Source organism: Neohortaea acidophila, assembly GCF_010093505.1.
Source record: "Neohortaea acidophila strain CBS 113389 unplaced genomic scaffold BDY17scaffold_4, whole genome shotgun sequence".
Lineage (NCBI taxonomy): Eukaryota > Fungi > Ascomycota > Dothideomycetes > Mycosphaerellales > Teratosphaeriaceae > Neohortaea > Neohortaea acidophila.
The window spans coordinates 1,187,222-1,209,234 of record NW_022985513.1 but is presented as its reverse complement, the minus strand read 5'-3'; the positions used below and the strand labels follow the sequence as shown (position 1 = coordinate 1,209,234).

Below are 22,013 nucleotides of genomic sequence, written 5' to 3'. Positions count from 1 at the left end.
CGAGCTCGTGTCGTTGCGTGACTGGCAACAGCCGTTGATGCCTGATATTTCAGGCACCAAGGACGCTAGCGACAACCTCGTCCACCGAAATTCAGTGATCGCGAACTTTTCTTACAGCTCCCATTTCACCGCTCCCATCCCGACACCACCATTTCTCCTTTGCAGGAAGACGATCAGCCATACTCGTCTGATTGCAATCCGTCAAGCTGTCGTTCACTCGACCAGCAGCTCGCCGCTTCAATTCACTCGCACCCATTCTCCACAAAGCAGCAGGTTCTGCGTTTCATCTGCAACTTGTCCCTAACGCACGACCCGTGACGTGTGCTTGCTTTGGCACTGCAACTCGAAGCTACGGAACCAAAGGCCCAAAAAGGATGCCTCCCAAGAAGGAAGTGAAGCAGGAGAAGATTCCCCTGGGCCGCCCGGGCAACAACTTGAAGAGTGGGATTGTACGTTGAGCAGACAATGTGCGTGCTCCGCGCATCGGAGCTGGCCTGAGCTAACAATCTCTCCAGGTCGGTCTTGCCAATGTCGGAAAGTCCACCTTCTTCCAAGCCTTGACCAAGTGCTCGCTGGGCAACCCGGCAAATTTCCCATATGCCACCATTGACCCGGAAGAGGCTCGAGTCATTGTGCCCGATGATCGATTCGACTGGCTCGTTCAGCAATACAAGCCGAAATCAGAAGTTCCGGCCAATCTCACCGTCTATGATATCGCTGGTCTAACCCGGGGCGCGTCGACCGGAGCTGGTCTCGGCAATGCCTTCTTGTCCCACATTCGAGCGGTCGATGCTGTGTTCCAAGTCGTGCGGTGCTTCGACGATGCCGAGATTATCCATGTAGAAGGCGATGTGGATCCCGTGCGGGATCTCGACATCATCAGCGAAGAGTTGCGCATCAAGGATATTGAATTCGTGGAGAAGGCCCACGAGAACCTGCTCAAGCAGACGAGAAGAGGAGGGCAGTCGCTGGAGATGAAGAAGCTCAAGGAGGAGCAAGCGACTGTGGAGAAGATCTTGGAAATGCTGAAGGATGGCAAGGATGTGCGGAAAGGCGACTGGGTGCCGAAAGAGGTACGTGCATTTCTTTTGCTTCCCGCTGCGAATGCCCTGCTTTCCATGATGAACCAGAGATCACATCTCTATAATCCCAGCTCTTCGAACACCTCATTTAAACAACGCTCGAGGTGTCATGATAGACCGTCCTGTCTGATCGTCGCATTATCACCACATTCGAATGAATAGAATTGGAGAGGGCACGTGCTGATCGCATTTATCCCAGGTCGAAGTCATCAACCCACTTCTCCTCCTTACCGCCAAGCCGGTGGTATTTCTCGTGAATCTGAGCGAGAAGGACTACATTCGGCAAAAGAACAAGCACCTTCCCAAAATCGCCGAGTGGGTGAAGGAGCACGCGACCGGCGATCCTATCATCCCGATCTCTGTTTCATTCGAAGACCGCCTTACACGTTTCGACAGTGAGGCAGAAGCAGAGGAGGAATGCAAGAAACTCGGCACCAAATCTGCCCTGCCCAAGATTGTCACTACGATGCGCAAGGCGCTCCAGCTCGGCTCCTTCTTCACCACCGGCACCGACGAGGTCAGACAGTGGACGATACGGACTGGAACCAAGGCGCCTCAGGCGGCCGGTGTGATTCATGGAGACTTTGAGAAGACGTTCATCCAAGCCATTGTCTACAATTACAGTGTATTGAAGGAGGAGGGCGATGAAGCAACGGTCAAGGCCAAGGGCAAAGTGCTGACAAAGGGGAAGGAATATGTGGTGGAGGATGGCGATATTCTGTTGATCAAAGCCGGAGCGGCAAAAGCATGAATGCAATGAGCAAGTCGTTCATTAGCGAGACGTATTTCAGGTTGACATGAAGAACACCCTTTTGTGCTGCCGCATTTGATTTGCAAGACTTCACGTCCCTGTCCCTTTCACGTGCTTGTCCACTCCAGGGTTCACGCTAGCACGTGGAGACGTTTCGGTCCGGGCCAGACGTTAACATTTGCGATCGCCTCGAAATCAGTTCCACGTCATCTTCTGGGATGCATGTCTTCATCCATATCGCGCTGCCAAATAACGCCGGACTTGATTGCATAGCGCGAACTAGAACGACCTGCTCGCAAGTGCCGCCTAAAATGCCCACCTCAGCATGAAAGCGACCAACAATCCGCACGAATGCCGGCACTCAACCCATTCCTGCGAGCGTTCTTTCGAAGCGCACTCCCTTCGCAATGCTCGCCGATAAACCACCACGTCCTCCTCGTCCCCACCACCGACGTCCTGCTCAACGCCAAGGACCGCGATAGCAACACCAGCTACGCCGAGCTTGCCGCCACCGAGGACTTCCTCGCAAGCCATGTCCTGCGAGTGCCAGGAGGAGTGCCGCCAGGCGGTCCTCTGGGGTCCAACAAGGATGGCGCGAGTGCACGGGAGAACAAGAGCAAAGCTAAACAGTACTCTACGATCAACGGACGGACGGTGATTGTGAAAGATGCGTTTGTGTACAGCAACAAGGGCTTCAAGACGCTGAATCAGGCGCAGTTGGTGCAGGATATCATTTACTATCCCGACACGGCAGATGGGCAGCAATGGTTGGTGTATTACATTTCGAAGCCGCTGGTCGGATCTTTCGTGGCCACGCCCATTGCTGCTGCCATCATCAGCAATGAGCCGAGTCGAGAGCGGAAAAAGCTATTGACCGAAGCATCGTCCTCCAGTCCTGGTTCATCCAAGGGGGCTGCCGGCTCGCGGAAAGAAGTCAAAAGCTTTGGGGATCTACTGAGCCAGTTCCCGGTCATATCGAGGCAGATGCAGGGCGGGTTGGAAAAGATCATTCGACAATTCGTCTCGGCAAACGATATGCCTATTCCAAAGGGTGTGACGAGACGCTCCTCCTTTAGCTCTCAGGCGTCGACTCCATCTATGGACGGGTCGATCGCATCCATCAAGTCGTCGTTGTCCGGAGGTAGCGGCCACCATCCGACCTTTATCGAACTCGAACCGGAAGAGGAGTCCATGCGCACTTCACTGGAGACTGCTCTCGGTGCGGCCATCGAGCTCTTTCAGAAGGTCGACAAACAGCAGCTCTCGCTTCTCGGCACCAACACGGAGCTCACTGGGCCTGTGGTGGAGCGAATGATTGAAAAATATGTCGTGGAGCAGGTACACGACCAGACGCTGTTCCCGAGGATCTGTGCAATCAGAAAGGCCGACGATGCGGATCTTGATTATAAAATCAGACAAATGTCGGACATCGACATCTCCCAGGTGGGCATTCCTATTGAGGACGGCATGCAGGGCAAGCGTGAGCTGGCCTCTCGGCTCAGCAAGGGCATTGATACTTTCAAGAAGATGGGCGTGGCGAGTAGCCCGCAAGAAATGCTGGAGATTCTGCTTCAGACGCAAAAGGCGATTACTGAGACGGATGCGAGCACGATGGGTTCTACCGACGATGACAAGGAAAAGCCATCTGCGGTGCTCACGATCAACGCCGACGTTCTCGTGTCCATGCTGCTTGTGGTCGTGATTCGAAGTGGAGTACGACATCTTCACTCTCGACTCCTGAGCATGCGATACTTTATTTTCACGGACGAGGTGGAGAGTGGCGAGCAGGGCTATGCTCTCGCTACTCTCGAAGCGGTTTTGGCGCATTTGACGAACGGTTCTGGCAATCTGCGGCGCAATAGCAAGCGCAATCGTATGCTCTGGCAAGCTGTGAAGAGCGGGGATCTGCAGGCTCTGGAGAACGTATTGGAGCCCGGTCTGCGCGCGTTGAGCGATGCAACATTAGCGGAGTCTCCTCGGGAGCTGGAAGACGATCCCTTTGACGAGGACCAGACGGACCCTGATGTCTCACAAGAAGACGGGTCGCGAGAGCGCCTGCCGCAGGAGAGGCAGGAGGGTGACTTTGTGGCAGTCAACGGTTCCTTGCAGCACGTCTTTCCCTTCGAGCGACCTCCGACACCGCCGCCAGAACAAGTCGAGTCGAGAGCGAAGAAGCGGGTGTCAATGGGACCGCTGCCCCGAAGCCATTCCGTGTCTTCTGCATTCTCCTCTCGCTCACACTCGCGACATCAGAGCTTTGACTCACGGACTAGCGGCCGTTCCACCGGTGACTCCTCGTCTGATCGACTGGCACAGACTCAAGACGCCGAAGGCAATTCTGTGTTGATGATGGCCGTTGAGGCTGGCGAAGCACCGGCACTGAGATTCTTGCTCGCCATGCCCGCGCATTTCCGTGCGAATTTCGTGCTGGAGGATGTGAATAGCGATGGGGCTACTTTGCTCAATGCCGCGGTGCAAGCCGGGAACGCCACTGTCACCGAGGAGATCCTGACATACCTGGAAGACAACGTGTCGAAAGATGAGCTGGTAAGGTATTTGGCGGTGCAAGATAGCAAAGGGCGATGCATGGCGCACTACCTCTTCACTCAACCGCACCTACTCAAACGCTTTGGCAAGAAGCTGCCGTGGCGGCTGAAAGACAAGAACGGCCAGACTCCTCTCTTCGCCCTATGCAGATCCTACGACCACGAGCAGTACCATGGCATGGTCGACCTCGCACTGTCCCTTGCGACGAGATCGCAAGGTGACGGCCAGCCACTCCATCTCGACGATCACGTTGATTCCAAAGGCAATACTTTGCTGCACATCATTAACGACGGGAAACTCGCCAACAAACTACTTCGCCACTGTGATGTGGACGTCAACGCTCCGAATGACAAGCGTTTCACACCCATCATGGTTGGCAGCAAGTATGGCCGCGTGGATCTTGTCCGAACGCTGTTTGGCGATCCGCGGATCGACATGACGCTGAAAGACTTCCGCGGTTTGTCAGCCGTCGAGCTTGCGAAGGACGATGAAATGCGGAATCGAATTGACGATTTGGTCCTGCTATCCAGTCTTCCTGACACCGATGGCCGAACTACCACTGTCGTGCGATCGTTCTTCCTGGAAGATGCGACCATCCGCTTCGTTCTCAAGTCGGGAGCCCCGAACACGAACGGCATGATTACCGTGACGACGTGTAGAAGGTCAGTCGCCGACTTTGAGAATTTGGCCAGATGGCTCGCGCTGGAGTGTCCCGCGAGCTGGCTACCAACAAACTTCAACCTCCCTTCGCCCCTCCTCATCCCATCCAAACCATCTCGAGCTGTGCTGCGGGACGTCCAAATCCGCCTGGACAACTTCCTCCGAAACCTCCTCACTCACGCGACCTTCTCCACCCACGAACTCGTGTGGGAATTCTTCCTCGTGCCCGAAATGGATCCCGCTCTCCTCTCGGAGCGCAGCAAGCGTAAGGCCGAAGCCCGCGTGGACAATATCAAAGACGACTACGAGCCGGTGCGCGACACTCAAGAAGTCGAGAACTTCGTCGAGTTCGTGCGCGACCAAATGCGCGGCGTCATCGGCTCGACGAAACGCACACTGCGCTCCACAAACCGGCAGCGCATGCTCGCCAACGACGTCGCCGAAGCGCAAACGCTCGCCTCCACCCGCCTCTCTTCCCTCCTCTTCCTCCCGCCCGCCCACGCCACCGCTTTTGAACGCTACAGCAAGACGCTCACCCCCACCGACGCCTCGCCGCTCACCGCCCTCTACTACGCCCTGCACTCCATCCAAAGCAGCAGCACCGCCATCTCCACCGCGCTCGACCGCCCGGCCTACCTGATAGGCAACATGGCGCAGCTGCAGCGCACCATCGAGCGCAGCATGGGCTCGCTAGGCCGCTCGGGCTCCCGCTGGAATCCCGTGGGCATCGGCGGGTTATTCGAGGAGTCGAAGAAGCAGGTTGCCGTTGAGGCCGAGCAGAAGGCTGCCAAGGCTAGGCGCGAGCTGGAGAGTCTCGGGTGTGAGTTGCGGTATACGCAGCAGACTGTTGCGGGGGAAGTGGCGGGGTGGCAGGAGGAGCATGTGAGGCAGGGGAGGGAGATGTTGCGGCGGTTGGCGAGGGAGATGATTGTGCGGGAGGGGACGAGGCTGGAGGGGATGAAGAGGGCTTTGAGGGGGATTAAGAAGGTGCAGTGATGGCAGACGTAGAAATGTTAACGATAGCCTCTGGATTTGGAAATACGAGTTGAAAGAGCAACGCCGCTCGAATTGAACTGAACAAGACGCTATGAAGGAGAAATGGCATGCAACATCAATCGTAATTCCTCGCTTGAGCTTGGGCATCGACCTCTCGCGCTGCGAGGTTGTCTTGAGCGCCCTGTGCCAAGGTCTGGTTCTGCGTCTGCCGCTGCTGGATCTTTAGCTGTCTGTCCAGCTTCCCGCCCGTAGGCGCCTGTTGCGCCAGTGTCCGTGCCTAGCGGTTGTTCACGTCAGTCATCAGCCAGGAGATCCCTCAGCTTCCCCCGATCAAGATAAGAGGCGAGGCAAAGGGACCAGTTAAACGCACCTCTGCCGCTCTCGCAGCGGCTTCCCGCGGACCTACGGGACACGGCAAAGAGGGGATGGTGCTCTTCTTGCCCACGGGCTTGCCGCAGGAGTCGACCTTGGGCGGTGCGGCGGCCGTTCGAGCGCCGTCCGTTTGCGGTGGCGCATTCGCTGGGATGGGGGCGTTGAGTGTCCGGCCTTGGCCTTGGAAGTTGTTGTCGTCGCCGCTGCTGCTTTGGCTGCCGCAGCAGTTGCCCATTGTTGAGGGGTGAGTGTGGGGTGTGAGCGGCTAGGAAGGTCGTAGAGCGGGAAGAATGGATTGTAGGGATGTTGTGAGTTGGGTAGGATATTGCGTGTACTTCCTTGGGTTTCCGCGCCACTTGCTTGTCAGTATGGGCTTGGTAAGGCGGTCGCTACGGTCGTCACGTGAAAATTAGTCACTCTTCCTGGGGCTGCACGTGGGGTTGCACTGTGGCTGGCGGGGCTGCATGTGGCTGTGCTCATTCGACCCTGGCATTATCTCATTCCGCATGAAAGACGCTGACACCCTGCGATGATTTGCATCTTTCTCGGAGCGGGTTTGCGGGTCCATGTCTGCGTTGTTCTCTTTCTACCACGTTGGCATAGTTGTGCTTTTCCTTTGCACCACCCACCACACGCACACGGACCACCTTACTGATGCCAACACACTAGCCTGTTCTGGGGATCGGAGAGCCTCCACCCCGGCATGCCGTCCGGTACCTGCTTTTATACCCTTGACGACATCCGATTCCACACCACACCCGACTTGCCTCGACTTGTCATTGTGATGCACTAACCTGTCACGGGGTTGGTCATTGAACAATACTACGCCAGAAGGCAGTCACCCTAATTCGACACACCTCACCTCCTACCTCTCCCTTGACCGACTCCTTCCACCTCACTCGCCCGCAGGTGCCTCAGGGTCTCGCCCAATTCCCGCGCAAACATCGCCGCAATCCCATGAAACATCGATTCCAAGCCCATCAATCCTGCCTACACCCACTCCAGCGATGCAGCATGCATTTCGACCAGCAAATATAGCCCGGATATCTGTTTGCAACTTCGCTCATCACCACCCCGCCACCTGAGCGAACACCGATCCCTTTCTAGTCACCAATGGCGCTTCACCGTGGCATCCAATCGGCGGTCTTCTACTACGTCTCCTGCGCACCATGTGCAGACGCCAAGTACAGGAAGAAGAGGCGGCGCGAGGCGGAGTTGGGGCGTTTGGACAGAGAAGCATTGGCGGCCGAGATGCCGGATTTCTATCGCCAGGCTGACCCCAGCTCCACCAACCCGCATTGGGCAACGGAGATTGAGACTGGGCCGGTGTTGTCGCCGCGAGGAAAGTGGAAGGGTTACAGCGGCGAGAATCGGATAGGAGGAGTTCCGCAAACGAGTGCGACGCAGAGAAGTAATGGGAGCAACCGGCCGAGCTCCGTGGACGTGAGCACACAAGGGGGCAGCAGGGACGGCGCCAGTGATCGCAGATCTGAATACCAGCGCTACCAACGGGACGATGATGAATTATGGGGCTCGTCTTCGACGGAGAGGCTGGGGTTCAGTAGATCATGGCAGGCGCCGGGCGTTGCGGAGCCGCCACGAGCTTATTTCCGTTCCACTGACACGAGCGACTACTCGACAATTCGCAACCCACAAATCAACGATTTGCATCCGGCAACGGTGACGAAGATCAATTCGCCGGAGGAGGCGAGATGGATGTTCCAGCCTCCACCCACTGCGGATGTCATGAGTGGCAAGACGCAGTATCCGCGAAGTCGGAGTGACAGCGGGAATAGCAGTCGATACTCCGCCCGATCTGCTGTTCCACTATCACGTAACTTGAGCCACCGCTTGATCGAGCGACGACTGAAGAATGGCGAGCATGCTTCGACACCAAACATGTCGCACGAGAGCTCGGGGGCCACGGCAAATGACACGAAGGCTCAGCGACAGGGGCCGCCCGTCGATGAAAGGGATTTCGGTGATATCGAGGAACACCACCCGGCGAGACCTGTACAACATCACTCTGATATGGCGAGATCCTCGGAAGGCTCTTCCGGCACGGTGCTGCGATACCCACCTGCGACCGCTGCATCATTTGATGAACGACCACCACGAAAAGTGACATCCAGGCAACAACTGTCCACCATAATGTCGAACAGCAACACAGCATCCGATGAGGACCTCCACAACCCACGATCTCGTCGTTCAGCCCTCATGACCAAAGACGATTCCATCCGCGTGCTACAAGAACTCGCACCACACTCACGCATCTTCAAAAAGCAAGTCATCTCTGGCGACGAGCTAGTCCGGGCATCTAAGAAAACGGCGCGGATGCCTTCGCAGGATGCTGCTCGGGAGAGGGTGCCTGACATCGACCCGGAGATTCTGGAGGCTTGGGACACGGGGGAATCCGCCCTGCCGGACTGGATTCTGGAGCATACGAAACGAGAGGTGAAGGAGCGGTGGAGTATGGACATCTGATCTGCTTTCACTCTTTGTTCGTAGGGAAGCTTGAATGGCTATTGTCAGCGTAGGAATTTGGTGCTGAGCGGGGAATGATTCTGCAGCGGTTGGCTAGCCATAAGAGAGATATAGATACTACAGGTAGAACCGATGGTGTCTATACAATACGCAGCACTCAACTGCTGCCCAATTCAAGGCCTCCTGTTGTCGTGCATCATCATCGCCGGACAACGGCCAGAACATGCCCCGAGCCCCGGCCGCACCGCCCCCCGAGCCTCCTCCGCCACGTCGAGGTGCCGAGGTCGAAGTCGCCGAAAATCCACGACACCGCATCATTGGATTATTCATAGCCTGACCCAACCAAAAAGCTTCGCATCACCCTCCAGCCTGGCAGGCGGCGCATACGGCCGTGATGGTTGCCAGTCTGCCTCGTCTATGGTCCGTCCCGCCGTGCTTGCGGTCGGAGATGTTTCGGCGCGCCGTGTCAAGTCACGCAAGAGCGCGTGTCGCTTTTCCCTTCTTCCTCGTTCCGCCCCAACGATCCATCCACACACGTACCCTTCCACGACAGACGTATAATAAGACTTTTGCACCCTCGCTCAACATCTCAGTTGTACACACCACACAGCGCTCTGCATCTTCAGCATCATCAACCACCACCACCACCACCACCGATTCCATACCACCAACACCCACTCCCAAACCCCTCACCCGCCGCATCCTCACCAGCACCGCCCTCGTCCTCCTCTTCTTCACCCTCGGCACCGCCATGTCCGCCGCCCCCGCCGCAGAGACGGTAAACGGGTACGTGAACCCCACCAGCGACGCGGAAACGCTGCGCCTCTACCACCCCGCCACGCCCGCCGAGGAGCAAATCAACGACTACATCGTCAACCACCCGTTGGCCGTGAAGCTGCGCGCGCAACCCGACATGCACGAGAGCCGGCCGCACATGCGCATCCCGCCTGCGATGCGCGCGCACAGCCTCACGGCCGGGACGTTGCTCGGCGAAGGCAAGCTGGAAGTCCCGCCGCTGAATTTCAACGACAAGCACGCTGCGCTACCCACGTTGACGCAGATTATGTACTTCGGTCCGGACCTGTGCGGGCACGAGGGGATTATCCATGGCGGGTTGCTGGCGACGATGTTGGACGAGGGACTGGCGCGCGCGTGCTTTCCCGCTCTGCCGAATAAGGTGGCTGTCACGGCGAGTTTGAAGATTGATTACCGGAGTCCGTGTCCTGCGGGGCGGTTTGTGGTTCTCAAGGCGCAGACGACGAAGGTGGAGGGGCGGAAGGCGTGGAGTAAGGGGTGGATTGAGCTGTTGGGCGAGGACGGGGAGGGCGATGGGACGAAGGTTGTCGAGGCGGAGGCGTTGTTCATTGAGCCGCGGAATGCGAAGAATATGGTGAAGAATGTGGTGAGTGCTGATTGAGAGGGGTGTCAGCAATGCAGCGTCCCGAAAGATTTAGACCATAGAGCAAGATGTAGTAATGAAACAGTTCAAATATGCTTGTTTGGTCTCGTCAAAAATTGGATTGAGTATCGTGTTAAAACACCCGCCCTGGCCCCATGCTACGCTGAAATGTCACGAAATGGCCACAAGCCTCCTCTCACCCCCTGGGTGCGTGGTTGAATGCCACCTAACGCCACTAGAAGTTCGTGCCCTCAGCCGGCTGGGGGAGTTTCTTGTTCTGCGGCGCCGCCATGAAGCGCCGCAGCTCGATGAGGATGGTCTCCATGGTGAAGTCGCGCTTCCACGTGCTTATACTCGGGAGTTTCGACAGGTCGACCTGTATGAGAGTGTCATTAGCAGCTCTTGGTGACATGGGAAGAAATGACCCACCTTCCCGTTCCGCTGATCCACGCAGGGGAGATTCACTTTGCTCACCAGCGTCACTTCCGGCGGGACGTCGGGGTAGTTGGGGCCACAGTGGATTTTGAGGGAGTAGATGCGGTTCTCGTGCACGCTCTGTAGTCCCATCAGTATCGCGACAATCTTCTGCGAGAGCCGCAGCTTGTCCGGGGCCTTTTACATGCGGTGGCCCGAGGATTGTGCCGTTCCAATTCGTCATGAGCAGGTCATCGCCTTCGTCTAGTCCGTACGAACATGCCTCTGGGAAACTCAGTCAGCCCATTGTACCTTCACCACCGGAGCAGTTCACGTGTACCAGCGCCCAGGCCCTTTTCTCCCTTCTCCAACTCTTCCAGCAAGCGAAAGTTGCGCGGGACTTTCGCGCCCATTGTGCGTGGTGTTGTCGAATTGGCAGAGAGGTCCTTCTCGCGGTACTGGTCCAGATCTTGAAGGTCAGGGAGGAGGTTGAGAAGAGTGGGCAAGTGATGGGTCGAGGAAGAAGTGGTGAACAGAAGGACGTGTGGTGGGGCATCGAAAGTGGTTGTGCAAGCCCCCGCCAATTTCGTTGCGGCCTGAGGTGTCACCAATCGCCAGCGCGAAGCACAAGGCGCCAGAGCGGTGAACTTTGATGGGAAGTACGCCATATCCTCTCCATCTCCAAGGCGAACGAGGGCTGGTGTGTACCCTTCAAAGCTGCAATTACTGCTCTCGAACCAGACGACTTGCCGGTGATGGTTCTGGCATGGCTTCGAAGCCTGGGGATGAGGTCAAGGCCGCATATCTGACCTTCTCCAACAACGCGGCTCTCCACGTCCTTCTTCCACGCTCTCACGAAGTTGACGCGTCGGCCATCCTGCGCGATGCTTCCCTCGATGATCTCCAGCGACTGCCGTCAAGACGGAACCTCTTCTTTGGTAGTCCTGCTTCTTCGTCCAACGAGCAGGCTGTTGCTAATGAGGCGTCAGGAATACAGACGAGAGAGCCCATCTTCTCGTCATCCTCAAGGCCGAAATCCTCCAAGGAGACCTTCAATCTCTCCTCTCGAGTCTGGAACTGACATTAGCCGCCCATGCCACAGACGCTGTTCCTCAAGGCAATGGAAATGCCGCTTCTGCCTCTGGAAAGCATGACTTGACCTGGAAGACCGTCCCCTTCTCCGAGGCTGTGGATGTGGTATCTGGCGGCGAACACACGTTCGTCATCTGGAAGCCAGAGCTCGACCTCCCTCGGCCACGCGCGAGACTGCAACGGCCGGCCGTCTATTTCACCGTCCATCTCTCCCTGAGCTCTGACATCTTGACTTCGTCGAAGAACGATCGCTTGCTCTATCTCGACAGTCTGGAACCACTGCCTGCAAATGTCCTGGAGGCTCTGCAGTTCACGCCTTCTTTAACCGGCACGACGGTATATCTTCCGGAGAACAGACTCACCAAAGTTGCCCCAACCACCACAAGAGGCCAGGATGATGTCAAACCAATCAGGGGCGCCTCGAAGCGTGCATTCCCCATTGTGCCTGCATTGTTCACGCGGATTCGATATTCTGGTCTGGCAGATTCTGCCGTTGCTAGCCTGCACCTTGAGACCTCGCAAGTTATTACGGGTTCCCTCTTGATCAAAGAGGTCAAGCTTAGCAGCCCGGAGGCTCGAGTGGAAAGTCTCAACCCACAGGCATGGCCCATGCAGTCCTTCGCCGGCGACGAAACCGTTCTGCTCTTCAAACTCGTCAAATCAACGCTGGCTGCCAAAGACACCCCTTCATCCATCACCGTTCGCATCAACGCTACAGTCACACAGGACGAGAGTCAGACCGATATAACAGTCAACTGGCAAACCACAGTCGATCTATCCCAACCCACCCCGAAACCCACCTACACATGGTCGCGTCCGCTAAGCGCATCCACAATCAGACCTCCCGCGCGTCCATCATTCCAGGGCGACTCCAAAGCCGGGCCCCTCGACATGCCACAAGCCTCTTCTCCCTCAGATTCAGGCATTACTTTCCACATCTGGACAACCTCCATCATCCCCCTCCGCCTCGACTTCAAAATCTACGTGCAGTGCATCAACCGCAGCGATCGCACGCGTCGCTTCGCCATCGTTGTGCTGGAGCCGAAGAAACGCTCAATGCAGATCCAAGCCAGCTCCAGCACCGGGAAACACCACGACCTCGTCGCCAAGGTCTTTGACTCACCCTTGCAAGCGCAGCAACCGCCGGACGTCCTGGATCTCAATCCTGACGTGCGAATTGGACCGGTGGCGCCGGGGGCATCTTACGAGACGGAGTTGAAGTTCTGGGCCGCGACGACGGGTGTGCTGGACTTGGGCATTCTACGCATTGTGGATCTGGATACGAGGCAGACTGTCGACGTGCGAGATTTGCCTGATGTGGTGGTGCTGGATCCTAGTGCCCCGTAGGACTGGACATCCCCCTTCTGTGCTCTGCCTATGCAAGATTTATCGTTCCTCCAACATTGTCACTCCCCCGAATCATCGCCACGTTCGCGCATAGCCTCACGCCTTCAGACGTCGCTGCTCGCACGTCACACACACTGGATCATCACTTGATCCCCGCAGGAAGTATCTGCCATCCTGGAACTCGCCGTTGCATTCCTATCACGACACCATCATTAGCGTCATCACCATCAAGCAAGACACATGAACGACCCCAAACTCACCACGCAAACAAAGCAGCTCGAATGCCAATCCGCGCCCAAAGCCTTGACAACAGTCCCCACCACCGGCTTCCTGCACTTGCGACACTTGGAGCTGAAGCGATTCGTATGACACCCCACGCACCACGCATACCCCTCCTTCTCCACAAACGGCGTGCGGCTATCAAACGGGTCGCCGCACTGCGCGCAAAAGAAGTGGCCGACATGCCACTCCGCGCCACACGCAACAATGACCTCCCCTTCAATCGGCGTCTTGCAACTCTTGCAGCGCGGGGAGAACAGCTCGTGGAAATCTAGATGGCAGAAGAAGCGCAGCATGCCGTCTCCGTCTTCGATTTCCCTTTGCAGCAGCTCGTCCGCGGCCATGTGTTCTTCGCCCGGCACGGCATAGCCTGTTCTTCGCGCTTCGATGCGAGCGAGACGCTGGACGTGCGCCTTTTCCGGCTCGGGATAGAAGGCGACGAGCTCGAGGTTGGTGTGGCATTGGTAGCAGACGAAGCAAGAGGGGTGGAAGCGCTCGCCTGATGCGCTGAGGATGCGGCCGGCGATGGGGAGGGCGCAGTGGGCGCAGAGCATGCCGGATTGGCGGACGGTGGGCGTGATGTGCGGTCTGGACATGGGGAGGGGTGATGTTGCGGCGTGCGTGGGGTGTGGTCTGCCTTGGGAGTGCGGTTGGTGTGCGGAAGGCACGCCTGAGTATTGCTCGGGTTCGTCAAAACTGCTGACGGCGATGATGGGGGCCTCGATGTTGATTGACGGAATCACCGGCGCCGATGATTCCCTGGAAGATTCCGTATGCTCGAACTCGTCCGGGAAAACAATCGTTGGAATAGTCGGCGAATCCGGGAAGTTGATCGATGGTACAGGTTGCCTGTCTGCAGGATCGACGCTGATTCGGGGAATATCGACAACGCGAGATTTTGAGGCACCAGGATCAGCGAACACGCTCGACGCGCCATCAGGCTGACGTGTCTTGGACGGCTCGGCTGTCGCTTTCGATCCCGTTGCTGCCTGAGCCCCTTCCAACACCACTTCCTTCGGCCTCCAATCTTGCTGAAAGCTCACGATCGGGCGCCCAGGCTTGTCGCTGACCATGGTCGGACGCGGTAGCTTGGGACTATAGTCGCTGCGCCTCTTGCTCGTCGCCGCTCGGATGTCGTCGCCGCGGACCTCCCTACCCTCCCGCGTTGGTGTGACTTTCGGAGAGACTTCATCGGCTGGCTGCCCGGCGGGACTGGGTGGTGTAGGCGGCAGCGGCTCATTCGACATGTACCATGGCCGGCGCGATTGACTGGGCGGATTGCGCTGGATTTCCACGCTGTCGAGGCGAGGTGCCGACACGATTGGCTCCGATCGCGTGCGCTCCAACTTATCGGTGTGCATGCGCACGCGAGCGAATGGGTTGCGACGTGTGTGCGCTTGCGGGACTTCTGGATTGGTCGTGATGGTGGCGGGCACTGCTGCGACTCTCTGCGGCTGAGGCGGCGGCGGCGGCGGACTTTGCTCTTCCTGCGGATCCTCCCAGATGCGGTCTTTGGGGTGCATGAAGGCGCGCTTCTTCTCCAGGCTGATCATGCGCCGACTACCACTGCTCGAGCGTCGATGGGCTTGCGTGATGTCCTCCGCCACCGCTTCCGCGAGCCCGCCGAAGCTCTTGCCCGAGGAGACTCGTCGTTTCTGCACCGTCACTTCTGTCGCCGTAGGTGGATTGATCCTGCGAAGTGGCTCCATACTCCGGCGCTTATTACTGGTGATCGACGCAACACTCTCCGGCTCTTCATGGCTGCCTCCGGAAGTCTTCCTCTGCGCAATAACCGGCGCCGCCTCGACGTGCTCCCGCTGATAGCTGCCCTTGCGCAGATGTCTATGATAGTCTCTCTTTCCATCTGGATTCGGAAACGGCATGCCGGAAGTGGGATCCTCGCCGCTCTGATGCCTGTACACGAGCTCCGCCGCCTCATCCTGCGCCGCCTCGTGGATCCGCTTTTCCGCCTCCAGATCCATATCCTCGAGCGCCATGCGCAGCGATTTGGCTTCTTGCTTCTCCATCCACCGCGTGCCGCGCTCCATGTACGACAGGCTGGGCATTTTGCGAAGCGCAGACTCGGTGAGTGGTTGGGGAACGTCGGTGGAGAAGGCCGTGGTTGTCGTCGCACTCGAACCTGAACGGCTGTGCTGCCCTGCTACTCCTTGCACTGGCATGACGGGCATGCTCTGGCTGGTCTCTAGCGCTGCTCTGTCCTTCACTGGACTTTCTCTCCGCCTCGTACTTCCATACTGGGACGGCGGCGGCAGCGGTCTTGAGCCGGAGGGTCGAGAGACATGGCTTGCTCGGAGGCTTTGGAGGTATTCGGCTGGGAGGAATTAGCCATGTACTGTCTATCCATCATGACGCCTTCAGACTCACCCTGCTGGTCTTTTGACATGTAACTCGGCCCTGGCATCGGCCTTTCTCTTCCTTTTAGCATGGTGAGGTCGTGTGGAGGGTGTGGGGGTTATGCGAGCATGTGCAAATCCCCGGACTGAGGCGATTTTGAGAGCACACAGGTAAGAATGCGACGGGATGAAGCGATATAACGAATGCAATCAATCATAGGAATATCTTCATTGCGCAATGGCTGCAGTCACTCGTTCGGAGGGTGCAGCGCCAGGGCCAACGAAGCGGGAAGTCGTCGTCAGGGCAACGAGATGGTGTTGGCCTCCGCTTTCGGACAGGCCGCTGTCGGATGTGCACATGCATGCAAGGTATCACTTGCTAATTCATCTATGGAAATATCTATATCTTCGAGCCCCTCGACTTCTCCAACTCCGCCGTCTTCCGCTGAAAGTTCTTGGCCAGTTGCCGGATGCCGAGATCGAGCATCACATCTTCGGAGCCACCGCTGCAAAGGGTTGTTAGTTAACGATCTGAACGGAAGGAAAGCATGCAAAAGACTCACGGGACTCGAATCCCATTCAACTCCCTCCACATCGTCTCCGCGAGCTCGCCCTGGCCCGACTTGGTATACCCGTTGCCGCCAAACAGCAAGCACATGGCGTCCACGCACTCCTTCATCACAATGCCCGTGTGCGCCTTGGCCGCGGCCGTCAGCCCGCCCAGCTCAATGTCCGCATCCTCCTTCTTCAAATTGCACATTTGGTAGACGAACTGCTCGATCCACGCCCAATGGCTCTCGAGCAGACATCCCGCTTTCGCTAGCCGGTGCCGCACCACCCCGATATCCATCAACGGCTTCCCGAACGCTTCACGCTTCAGCACGTACGCGAAGGCCGCGCTGAGCGCCACGCGCGACTGCCGTGTTGCGGTGATGCAGATGGTGAGGCGCTCGTGGTTGAAGTTGGTCATCACCTGGATCATGCCGCGGCCCTCCTCGCCCATCAGATTCTCCACGGGCACCTCGACGTCCTCGAGATCGATGAAGGTCGTGCCCGCCGCCTTCTGCCCGCTCACGTCCAGCCGCCGCATCTCCACGCCCTTGTGCCCCTTCAGCGGCACCCACAGCATCGACAGCCCCTTCGCCCCCGGCCCGCCCGTGCGCACCGCCATGGCCGCGTAGTCACTCCAGATGCCGTTGGTGATCCACTTCTTCGTGCCGTTGACAATGTACTTCTTCCCGTCTTTGCTCTTGACCGCTTCCGTCGTGATGTTCGCCACGTCGGAGCCCGCGTCGGGTTCGGTGATGGCGATGCACGCTCGGATGTCCCCGTTGAACAAGCCGGGGAGGTACTTGTCTTTCAAATACTTGCTCCCGAATTTAATCAGCGCGGGCACACCGAACGCCATGCCGACCGTAATGGCCGACCCAGGCCCGCCGAGCCCCGACCGCGAAATCTCATCGTTGAAAATCATGTTGTGGAAGTAGGTGAAGTCCTCCACCTTGACGATGCCCAGCAAGTCATGGATGCCGTTGGCCTTGAGCTCCGCGACGGGCAGCGGCGCGGGCAGGACGGAGAGCAGGATGCGCGACTCGGCAAACTTCTTGTACACCTCGGGCGGCACGAGGCCCTCCTTCTCCCACTCCCAGGCGTGCTGCAGTAGGTTGTCGGTGATGAAGGCGCGCACGGCTTTCTGCCATTTGCGCAGCTCGGGGGTGTAGTAGGGCGAGGGCAGGCCGAGGAGGTAGGGGGGTTCGCTGAAGGGGACGGGGACGTCGGTGGCTGCCATTTTGGTCTGTTCGAGGAGTGTGAGAGGGATGGAGATGGGAGACGAGTTGAGATTGCATCTTCTTCAATCGACGGGAATAATCTTCCGTCATTAAGGCGCTGTGCTTGGGCAATCCGGGGAACCGAGGTCGTTTCGGCTTCATGCCTTCGAGCCATCTCTGCCGAGTATGTAGGCTTGTAGGGTAGCAGGTACACCGGGACTGGCATGCTACTGCTGCGTCGGTGGCACCTTGGAGTCGTTGGCATTGACGTGTGACGAAAGCTGTTTAGTCGTCTTCATGTTATGATGGCGCAAGTGCTGCGTTGCACGACATTGCTGACTGCGACCTTTGGACGGCAGTGCGGGATGACTGTTCCATTTGTCGATCACACTCCGTGCCACGCATCATGTCTGCGGTCATTTATTTAGGCAGCACAGCCAACGTTTTGAAATAAAATCCTCGTGTTGTTGACGTCTTGCAAAGGGCTTCTTTCTACGTGCCACTAAAAAGGTAGATTACAGAAAGATACTTCCAAGCCCGTCACTCTCCCGTCATCAGCGTCTTTGATGCCACACCCATCGACGCTGGCCCCTTCCTTTTGAATACACAGTCTTCTCCCCATTTTAACCCACATCCACACTGGCAACGATCTAAATCCCCAAGCGGAGCCAGGAGGACCGAAAAGGAAATGCCCCTCTACTCCTCCTTCACAACCTTGCGGCTCTTCGGCTTCACCACCGTGCTCAAATCCCACACGGGCGGCGTGGGGAAGGGCAGCTCCATAATCTCAAACATCATGCCGAGGAAGAGGTAGAAGCCGAGCATGTCGGCGGCGAAGAAGCCGGCGCCGGTGGCAACAATGTACTTGGTGCCCTTGCCCGTCTCGCCGACGCTATTGTAGTAGAGGCCGGCGGAGGCGAAGCAGAAGCCGCACATGGCGGAGATGAAGATGAGCACGAAGATCAGGTTGGTGCGCAGCGAGCCGAGCAGGAAGATGAAGGACAGGATGGCGAGGGCCGCGGTGTAGTAGACTGTGCACCCCCTCGTTAGAAATGCCGGCGGACGGCGGGAAGCACTCTCGGCTGTTCAAACTTACCGAAGCTGGCTTCGAAACTCGGCGTCACCTTGTATGGATCGCCGCCGCTGGCAAAGGCAATCGAGTCAAAGGAGGGCAGGAAGGTGCAGGCGAAGGAGAGGAAGTGCGCGCCGTAGCCCATGAAGACGAGGAAGGGGAAATTGTTGCCGAGCACGAATTCCAACAAGCCGGCAATGATGAGCAGCATGCCGCCGAAAAAGATGCTGCACGCCGTCGTGCCCGTGGCCAGGTTGCCCGAGCCGCCCCAGCCCACTGTGTCACACGCTTGCGTTAGCTGGGTTGCTTTCTCAGGAATGGCTTGGCTTGCCGCCGCTTTCCAAGGCTGGGCGGATTTGTTTACGTACTCAGAGCGATGGACAGCGGGAAGACGCCGACGGAGAAGCCCATGACGGCCATCGGGGTGGGATTGGCAAACGTCTTGCGCAGATCGCCCGCAACCTCGTTCTTGGGCGACAGGTACAGCCGCTCGAAGAGCTCGGGGGAGAGCGTGACGGATTTGGAGAGGGCATTGCGGAGCTGCTCCTCGTCGTGCACGTGGTGGCCGGTGTTGATGGTCTCCAGGTCACCCATGTCTTTGATTTCGGGCTGCGACATAGCCTGCTGGCACGCGTTGGTCCTGATGGACGGGGGATGGGAGGGGAACGGGGAATGAAGGGAGGAGCGACGGGCGTGGAGCGACAGAAACGCTGTGTGGATTTACACGGGGGAAAAACAAGGAGAAGGGCAGGTAAGCAGCAGCAGGTCAGGAAACGGGCGCGACCATCGTATTAAAAGCCCCCCGGGCCAATACCGCGTCCCCTCACGCATACCCCCCAACCATCCAAGACCCCCCGAGGTCTTGGGCGTCTCGCCCAGGAGCTTTCCCCGCAAAGGGACGGGGGCAGCGTTCGATCCCGGACTCGACAGATCCTTCGATTGCTGGGACCGCAGACGGGCGAAGCCAAATCGGCGCCAATCTGCGCTTCTCGGCGACTCGTCTGGCGGGGAAACGACGCGGCGACGTTCCTGGGAACGCACGTTAGAGTTCGGGATCGCTGGATGGCGTGGGAAGTCTATTACTGTACGGAGCGAGCTCCGTGCATACCCGAAGTGCGGGGAAGGAACGCGAAGCTGGGGTCGGGAGTTTGGGGCGGGCGGGCGTGTTGGCCAGTTGCTGCGCAGAGCTCCCGTGGATGGCGGTGGCCAAATAGCCGGTGCAAGTAAAACATCACCTGATTGGCGTGCCCCCGGCGCACCTTCTGAATGATACGATGCTCTCCCGCGATGCGATCTGCGATCCGCAACCCATGCCGCTGGTGCCGCGGCGTCACTGGTTCCCCGGCCACCCAGCAAATGCACGTAAGATGAGCGATCACTACCTACCGGCACTCATTTCATGTCGGGAGCGGAGATTCCAGTCGCGCGGGCCACGTTGCGCTCCTGCATTAATTTGACGGCACGCGCGGTTCCCGAGGCAGTGGTGCGCTGCTGCATCTATCTTATGGCCACGCGAGAAGCAGTCCAAATGCCCATATGAGTGGTGAGCATAGAGGAGTACCAACGAGCTCTCAGGCCGGTGTTGGTGCATGGCATGGTACAGAGCAACACGACAACGCCACTGTGTCTCTTGCAGCAGCATGCATGCTCGGACGGGCGGTGATCCCACGGTCTCGACCACGACCTCGAGCCCTGGCGCCGGCCCCGAACAGCCAAAATGCTTATAGGGCTCGGCGCGCCTGCCTTGCTAAGAAATCCAGCCGCCCTGAGGGGGGTGGTGAACCCCGGACGCGCTCGGGAAGGGAGCTCTGAAAGCCACCCAATCCTACCTGCATGGTTCTGGCCTAGCACTTACTCGATTTGACAGCTTGGGATCGCTAGACTTTCTGCCCAAGTTGCAGCCTCGCGACCACCCCTTTGAGGACATACACTTTGAGCGTGGAAGAGGTCCAAGGCTGAAAGGTAACGACGACTGTTCGTGGGTGCTTCAGGAAACCGATCCACAGTCTTTCACTGCTTGTGCGGTGAATACAGTGGCCACAGGTCGATAGACCGTGACCGTCGAGTTGGGACATGGCGCGATTACCAAGCGGTACTTGATGGATGCACTCGAGTAATGGTGGTAAGGTTACGTGTCAAGCCCGGAATCGCCCGATATGCATGCATAAATATGTGCATCTGAGTAGAAACAGCAACAAGCAAGTGTGTGGGGTAATGTTGCCGCGACGCGTAAGACTGGAATCGTGGATTCGTTGGTGTCCCCTTTTCGATGTTTCCCATGGTGCGTTAGCTTCGTAAAGTGCTGCAGTTCTGAGGCGCCATTTCATCGTGGTGATTGCGTTTGCAGGTCCTTGGAAACAAGAAGTGTTCGTTGAGCTCCCGTGGCCAGTCCGATGTGCAGGGAGATCCTGAGGCTCGACCATGATCGGGTGGGCTCGTAATCGTGAGAAGATGGTCCAGTGCTGCAGTGGCAACAAAGGCACCAGTCTGGCGTAGACCATCACCCATCCCAAGCATCCCTGATCGCCTTCTCCCTCTCCCTCTTCTTCCTCTCCTCCTCCTCTCGCGCCTGGTCCCGCCTCTTCTTCTCCTGCACCTTCATCGCCTGATCGTATTCCCTCTGCTCTTGCGTCCGCCTGGGCGCCTTCTGTCCTATACCCGCGGCGATCAGCCTCGACGCCACGGCCGTCGACTTTTCCGGTCTTCGCTCCTCGCTATCCACGTCTCTCCGAATTGATCGGCCCTCTAGTGCTGCATCCAGACCGTAGGCAGGAAAAGATTGATACGGGGAGTCGAGTCTATGGGGGCTTAACATTGACGGCGAGGAGGGCGTGGGCGGCGGAGGGCCGGGGGAGGTGTCGGCGTGGATGGGGGTTCTCTGCCCTTCGTCTGGAGAGCTGTCGTTGTCTGCTTCGTCTTCCCAGGAGTCTACGGGTTCGTTTTTAGGGAATGTAGGAGTGCCCTTAGAGGACGGGGAGAGTTGCAGCTTGCCGAGACTGGAGTGTAGATTCTGAGAGGGCGTATTCTGCGCCATGATGCTTGAGAAGGGGTCTACAAAGACGACTCGGGCATTTCGAGCGGTGTCGTCAGGTGCAGACTTGCTGGCCTCACATCGTCACTCGGGCACGGACCCTCTTCCCCAAAATGGCGGGGTGGAACCTCAGGCATCAACCACACATCACCTCACGGCTACATGATGAACAGAGTAAAGGAAGGCTAACAAGGTACTCCATGGACCTGTATCGGACACCCGTCTCGTCGCTAAACGCCGCAATCCAGTACATCCACCAAGACATCTGTGGTCGCGCGGACTTGGCCGTGCCTGAGGTTGGCGCCGCGAGCCGGGAATAGTCGGCTATGTGCGATGGGGATGCAGCCACGAGGCATTGGCCGAC

General features: G+C 57.9%; 12 protein-coding genes across 12 annotated transcripts; 6 read left to right on the top strand and 6 right to left on the bottom strand.

The window, feature by feature from the left end:
- Window positions 1-121: 121 nt before the first annotated feature.
- On the top strand, window positions 122-1,905 carry BDY17DRAFT_295549 (P-loop containing nucleoside triphosphate hydrolase protein). Its single transcript, XM_033733312.1, has 3 exons — window positions 122-449; window positions 516-1,073; window positions 1,282-1,905. Exons 1-3 carry the CDS (start codon window positions 375-377, stop codon window positions 1,831-1,833), a joined length of 1,185 nt encoding a protein of 394 aa, XP_033590957.1. The 5' UTR covers window positions 122-374; the 3' UTR covers window positions 1,834-1,905.
- A 279-nt stretch (window positions 1,906-2,184) lies between these two features.
- BDY17DRAFT_249366 (uncharacterized protein) lies at window positions 2,185-6,036 on the top strand (the record flags this gene model as incomplete). Its single annotated transcript, XM_033730970.1, has 1 exon — window positions 2,185-6,036. The coding sequence occupies one exon, from the start codon at window positions 2,185-2,187 to the stop codon at window positions 6,034-6,036; it is 3,852 nt and encodes a 1,283-aa protein (XP_033590956.1).
- Window positions 6,037-6,934: 898 nt separating this feature from the next.
- Window positions 6,935-7,357, top strand: BDY17DRAFT_127178 (uncharacterized protein). The gene has a single exon (XM_033729374.1). It carries the CDS (start codon window positions 6,975-6,977, stop codon window positions 7,191-7,193), a length of 219 nt encoding a protein of 72 aa, XP_033590955.1. The 5' UTR covers window positions 6,935-6,974; the 3' UTR covers window positions 7,194-7,357.
- On the top strand, window positions 7,249-9,114 carry BDY17DRAFT_127269 (uncharacterized protein). The gene has a single exon (XM_033729375.1). The coding sequence runs from the start codon at window positions 7,522-7,524 to the stop codon at window positions 8,890-8,892; it is 1,371 nt and encodes a 456-aa protein (XP_033590954.1). The 5' UTR covers window positions 7,249-7,521; the 3' UTR covers window positions 8,893-9,114.
- A 529-nt stretch (window positions 9,115-9,643) lies between these two features.
- BDY17DRAFT_249303 (HotDog domain-containing protein) lies at window positions 9,644-10,309 on the top strand (the record flags this gene model as incomplete). The annotated part of the gene is made up of 1 exon (XM_033730964.1): window positions 9,644-10,309. The coding sequence occupies one exon, from the start codon at window positions 9,644-9,646 to the stop codon at window positions 10,307-10,309; it is 666 nt and encodes a 221-aa protein (XP_033590953.1).
- Window positions 10,310-10,526: 217 nt separating this feature from the next.
- BDY17DRAFT_248228 (ubiquitin-conjugating enzyme/RWD-like protein) lies at window positions 10,527-11,118 on the bottom strand (the record flags this gene model as incomplete). The annotated part of the gene is made up of 4 exons (XM_033730890.1): window positions 10,527-10,667; window positions 10,721-10,846; window positions 10,911-10,990; window positions 11,046-11,118. 4 exons carry the CDS (start codon window positions 11,116-11,118, stop codon window positions 10,527-10,529), a joined length of 420 nt encoding a protein of 139 aa, XP_033590952.1.
- Window positions 11,119-11,471: 353 nt separating this feature from the next.
- On the top strand, window positions 11,472-13,144 carry BDY17DRAFT_323238 (TRAPP trafficking subunit Trs65-domain-containing protein; the record flags this gene model as incomplete). Its single annotated transcript, XM_033736979.1, has 2 exons — window positions 11,472-11,643; window positions 11,703-13,144. The coding sequence occupies 2 exons, from the start codon at window positions 11,472-11,474 to the stop codon at window positions 13,142-13,144; spliced, it is 1,614 nt and encodes a 537-aa protein (XP_033590951.1).
- Window positions 13,145-13,240: 96 nt separating this feature from the next.
- On the bottom strand, window positions 13,241-15,471 carry BDY17DRAFT_248763 (uncharacterized protein; the record flags this gene model as incomplete). Its single annotated transcript, XM_033730933.1, has 5 exons — window positions 13,241-13,339; window positions 13,405-13,752; window positions 13,831-14,290; window positions 14,354-15,021; window positions 15,217-15,471. 5 exons carry the CDS (start codon window positions 15,469-15,471, stop codon window positions 13,241-13,243), a joined length of 1,830 nt encoding a protein of 609 aa, XP_033590950.1.
- Window positions 15,472-16,120: 649 nt separating this feature from the next.
- BDY17DRAFT_295536 (acyl-CoA dehydrogenase/oxidase C-terminal) lies at window positions 16,121-16,917 on the bottom strand. The gene is made up of 2 exons (XM_033733311.1): window positions 16,341-16,917; window positions 16,121-16,283 (listed from the first exon to the last, which is right to left on the bottom strand). Exons 1-2 carry the CDS (start codon window positions 16,904-16,906, stop codon window positions 16,178-16,180), a joined length of 672 nt encoding a protein of 223 aa, XP_033590949.1. The 5' UTR covers window positions 16,907-16,917; the 3' UTR covers window positions 16,121-16,177.
- BDY17DRAFT_295535 (uncharacterized protein) lies at window positions 16,918-18,010 on the bottom strand. The gene has a single exon (XM_033733310.1). It carries the CDS (start codon window positions 17,809-17,811, stop codon window positions 17,248-17,250), a length of 564 nt encoding a protein of 187 aa, XP_033590948.1. The 5' UTR covers window positions 17,812-18,010; the 3' UTR covers window positions 16,918-17,247.
- Window positions 18,011-18,242: 232 nt separating this feature from the next.
- BDY17DRAFT_323235 (GPR1/FUN34/YaaH-class plasma membrane protein) lies at window positions 18,243-19,236 on the bottom strand (the record flags this gene model as incomplete). The annotated part of the gene is made up of 3 exons (XM_033736978.1): window positions 18,243-18,577; window positions 18,643-18,894; window positions 18,987-19,236. 3 exons carry the CDS (start codon window positions 19,234-19,236, stop codon window positions 18,243-18,245), a joined length of 837 nt encoding a protein of 278 aa, XP_033590947.1.
- A 1,882-nt stretch (window positions 19,237-21,118) lies between these two features.
- Window positions 21,119-21,652, bottom strand: BDY17DRAFT_323234 (uncharacterized protein; the record flags this gene model as incomplete). Its single annotated transcript, XM_033736977.1, has 1 exon — window positions 21,119-21,652. The coding sequence occupies one exon, from the start codon at window positions 21,650-21,652 to the stop codon at window positions 21,119-21,121; it is 534 nt and encodes a 177-aa protein (XP_033590946.1).
- Window positions 21,653-22,013: the final 361 nt, after the last annotated feature.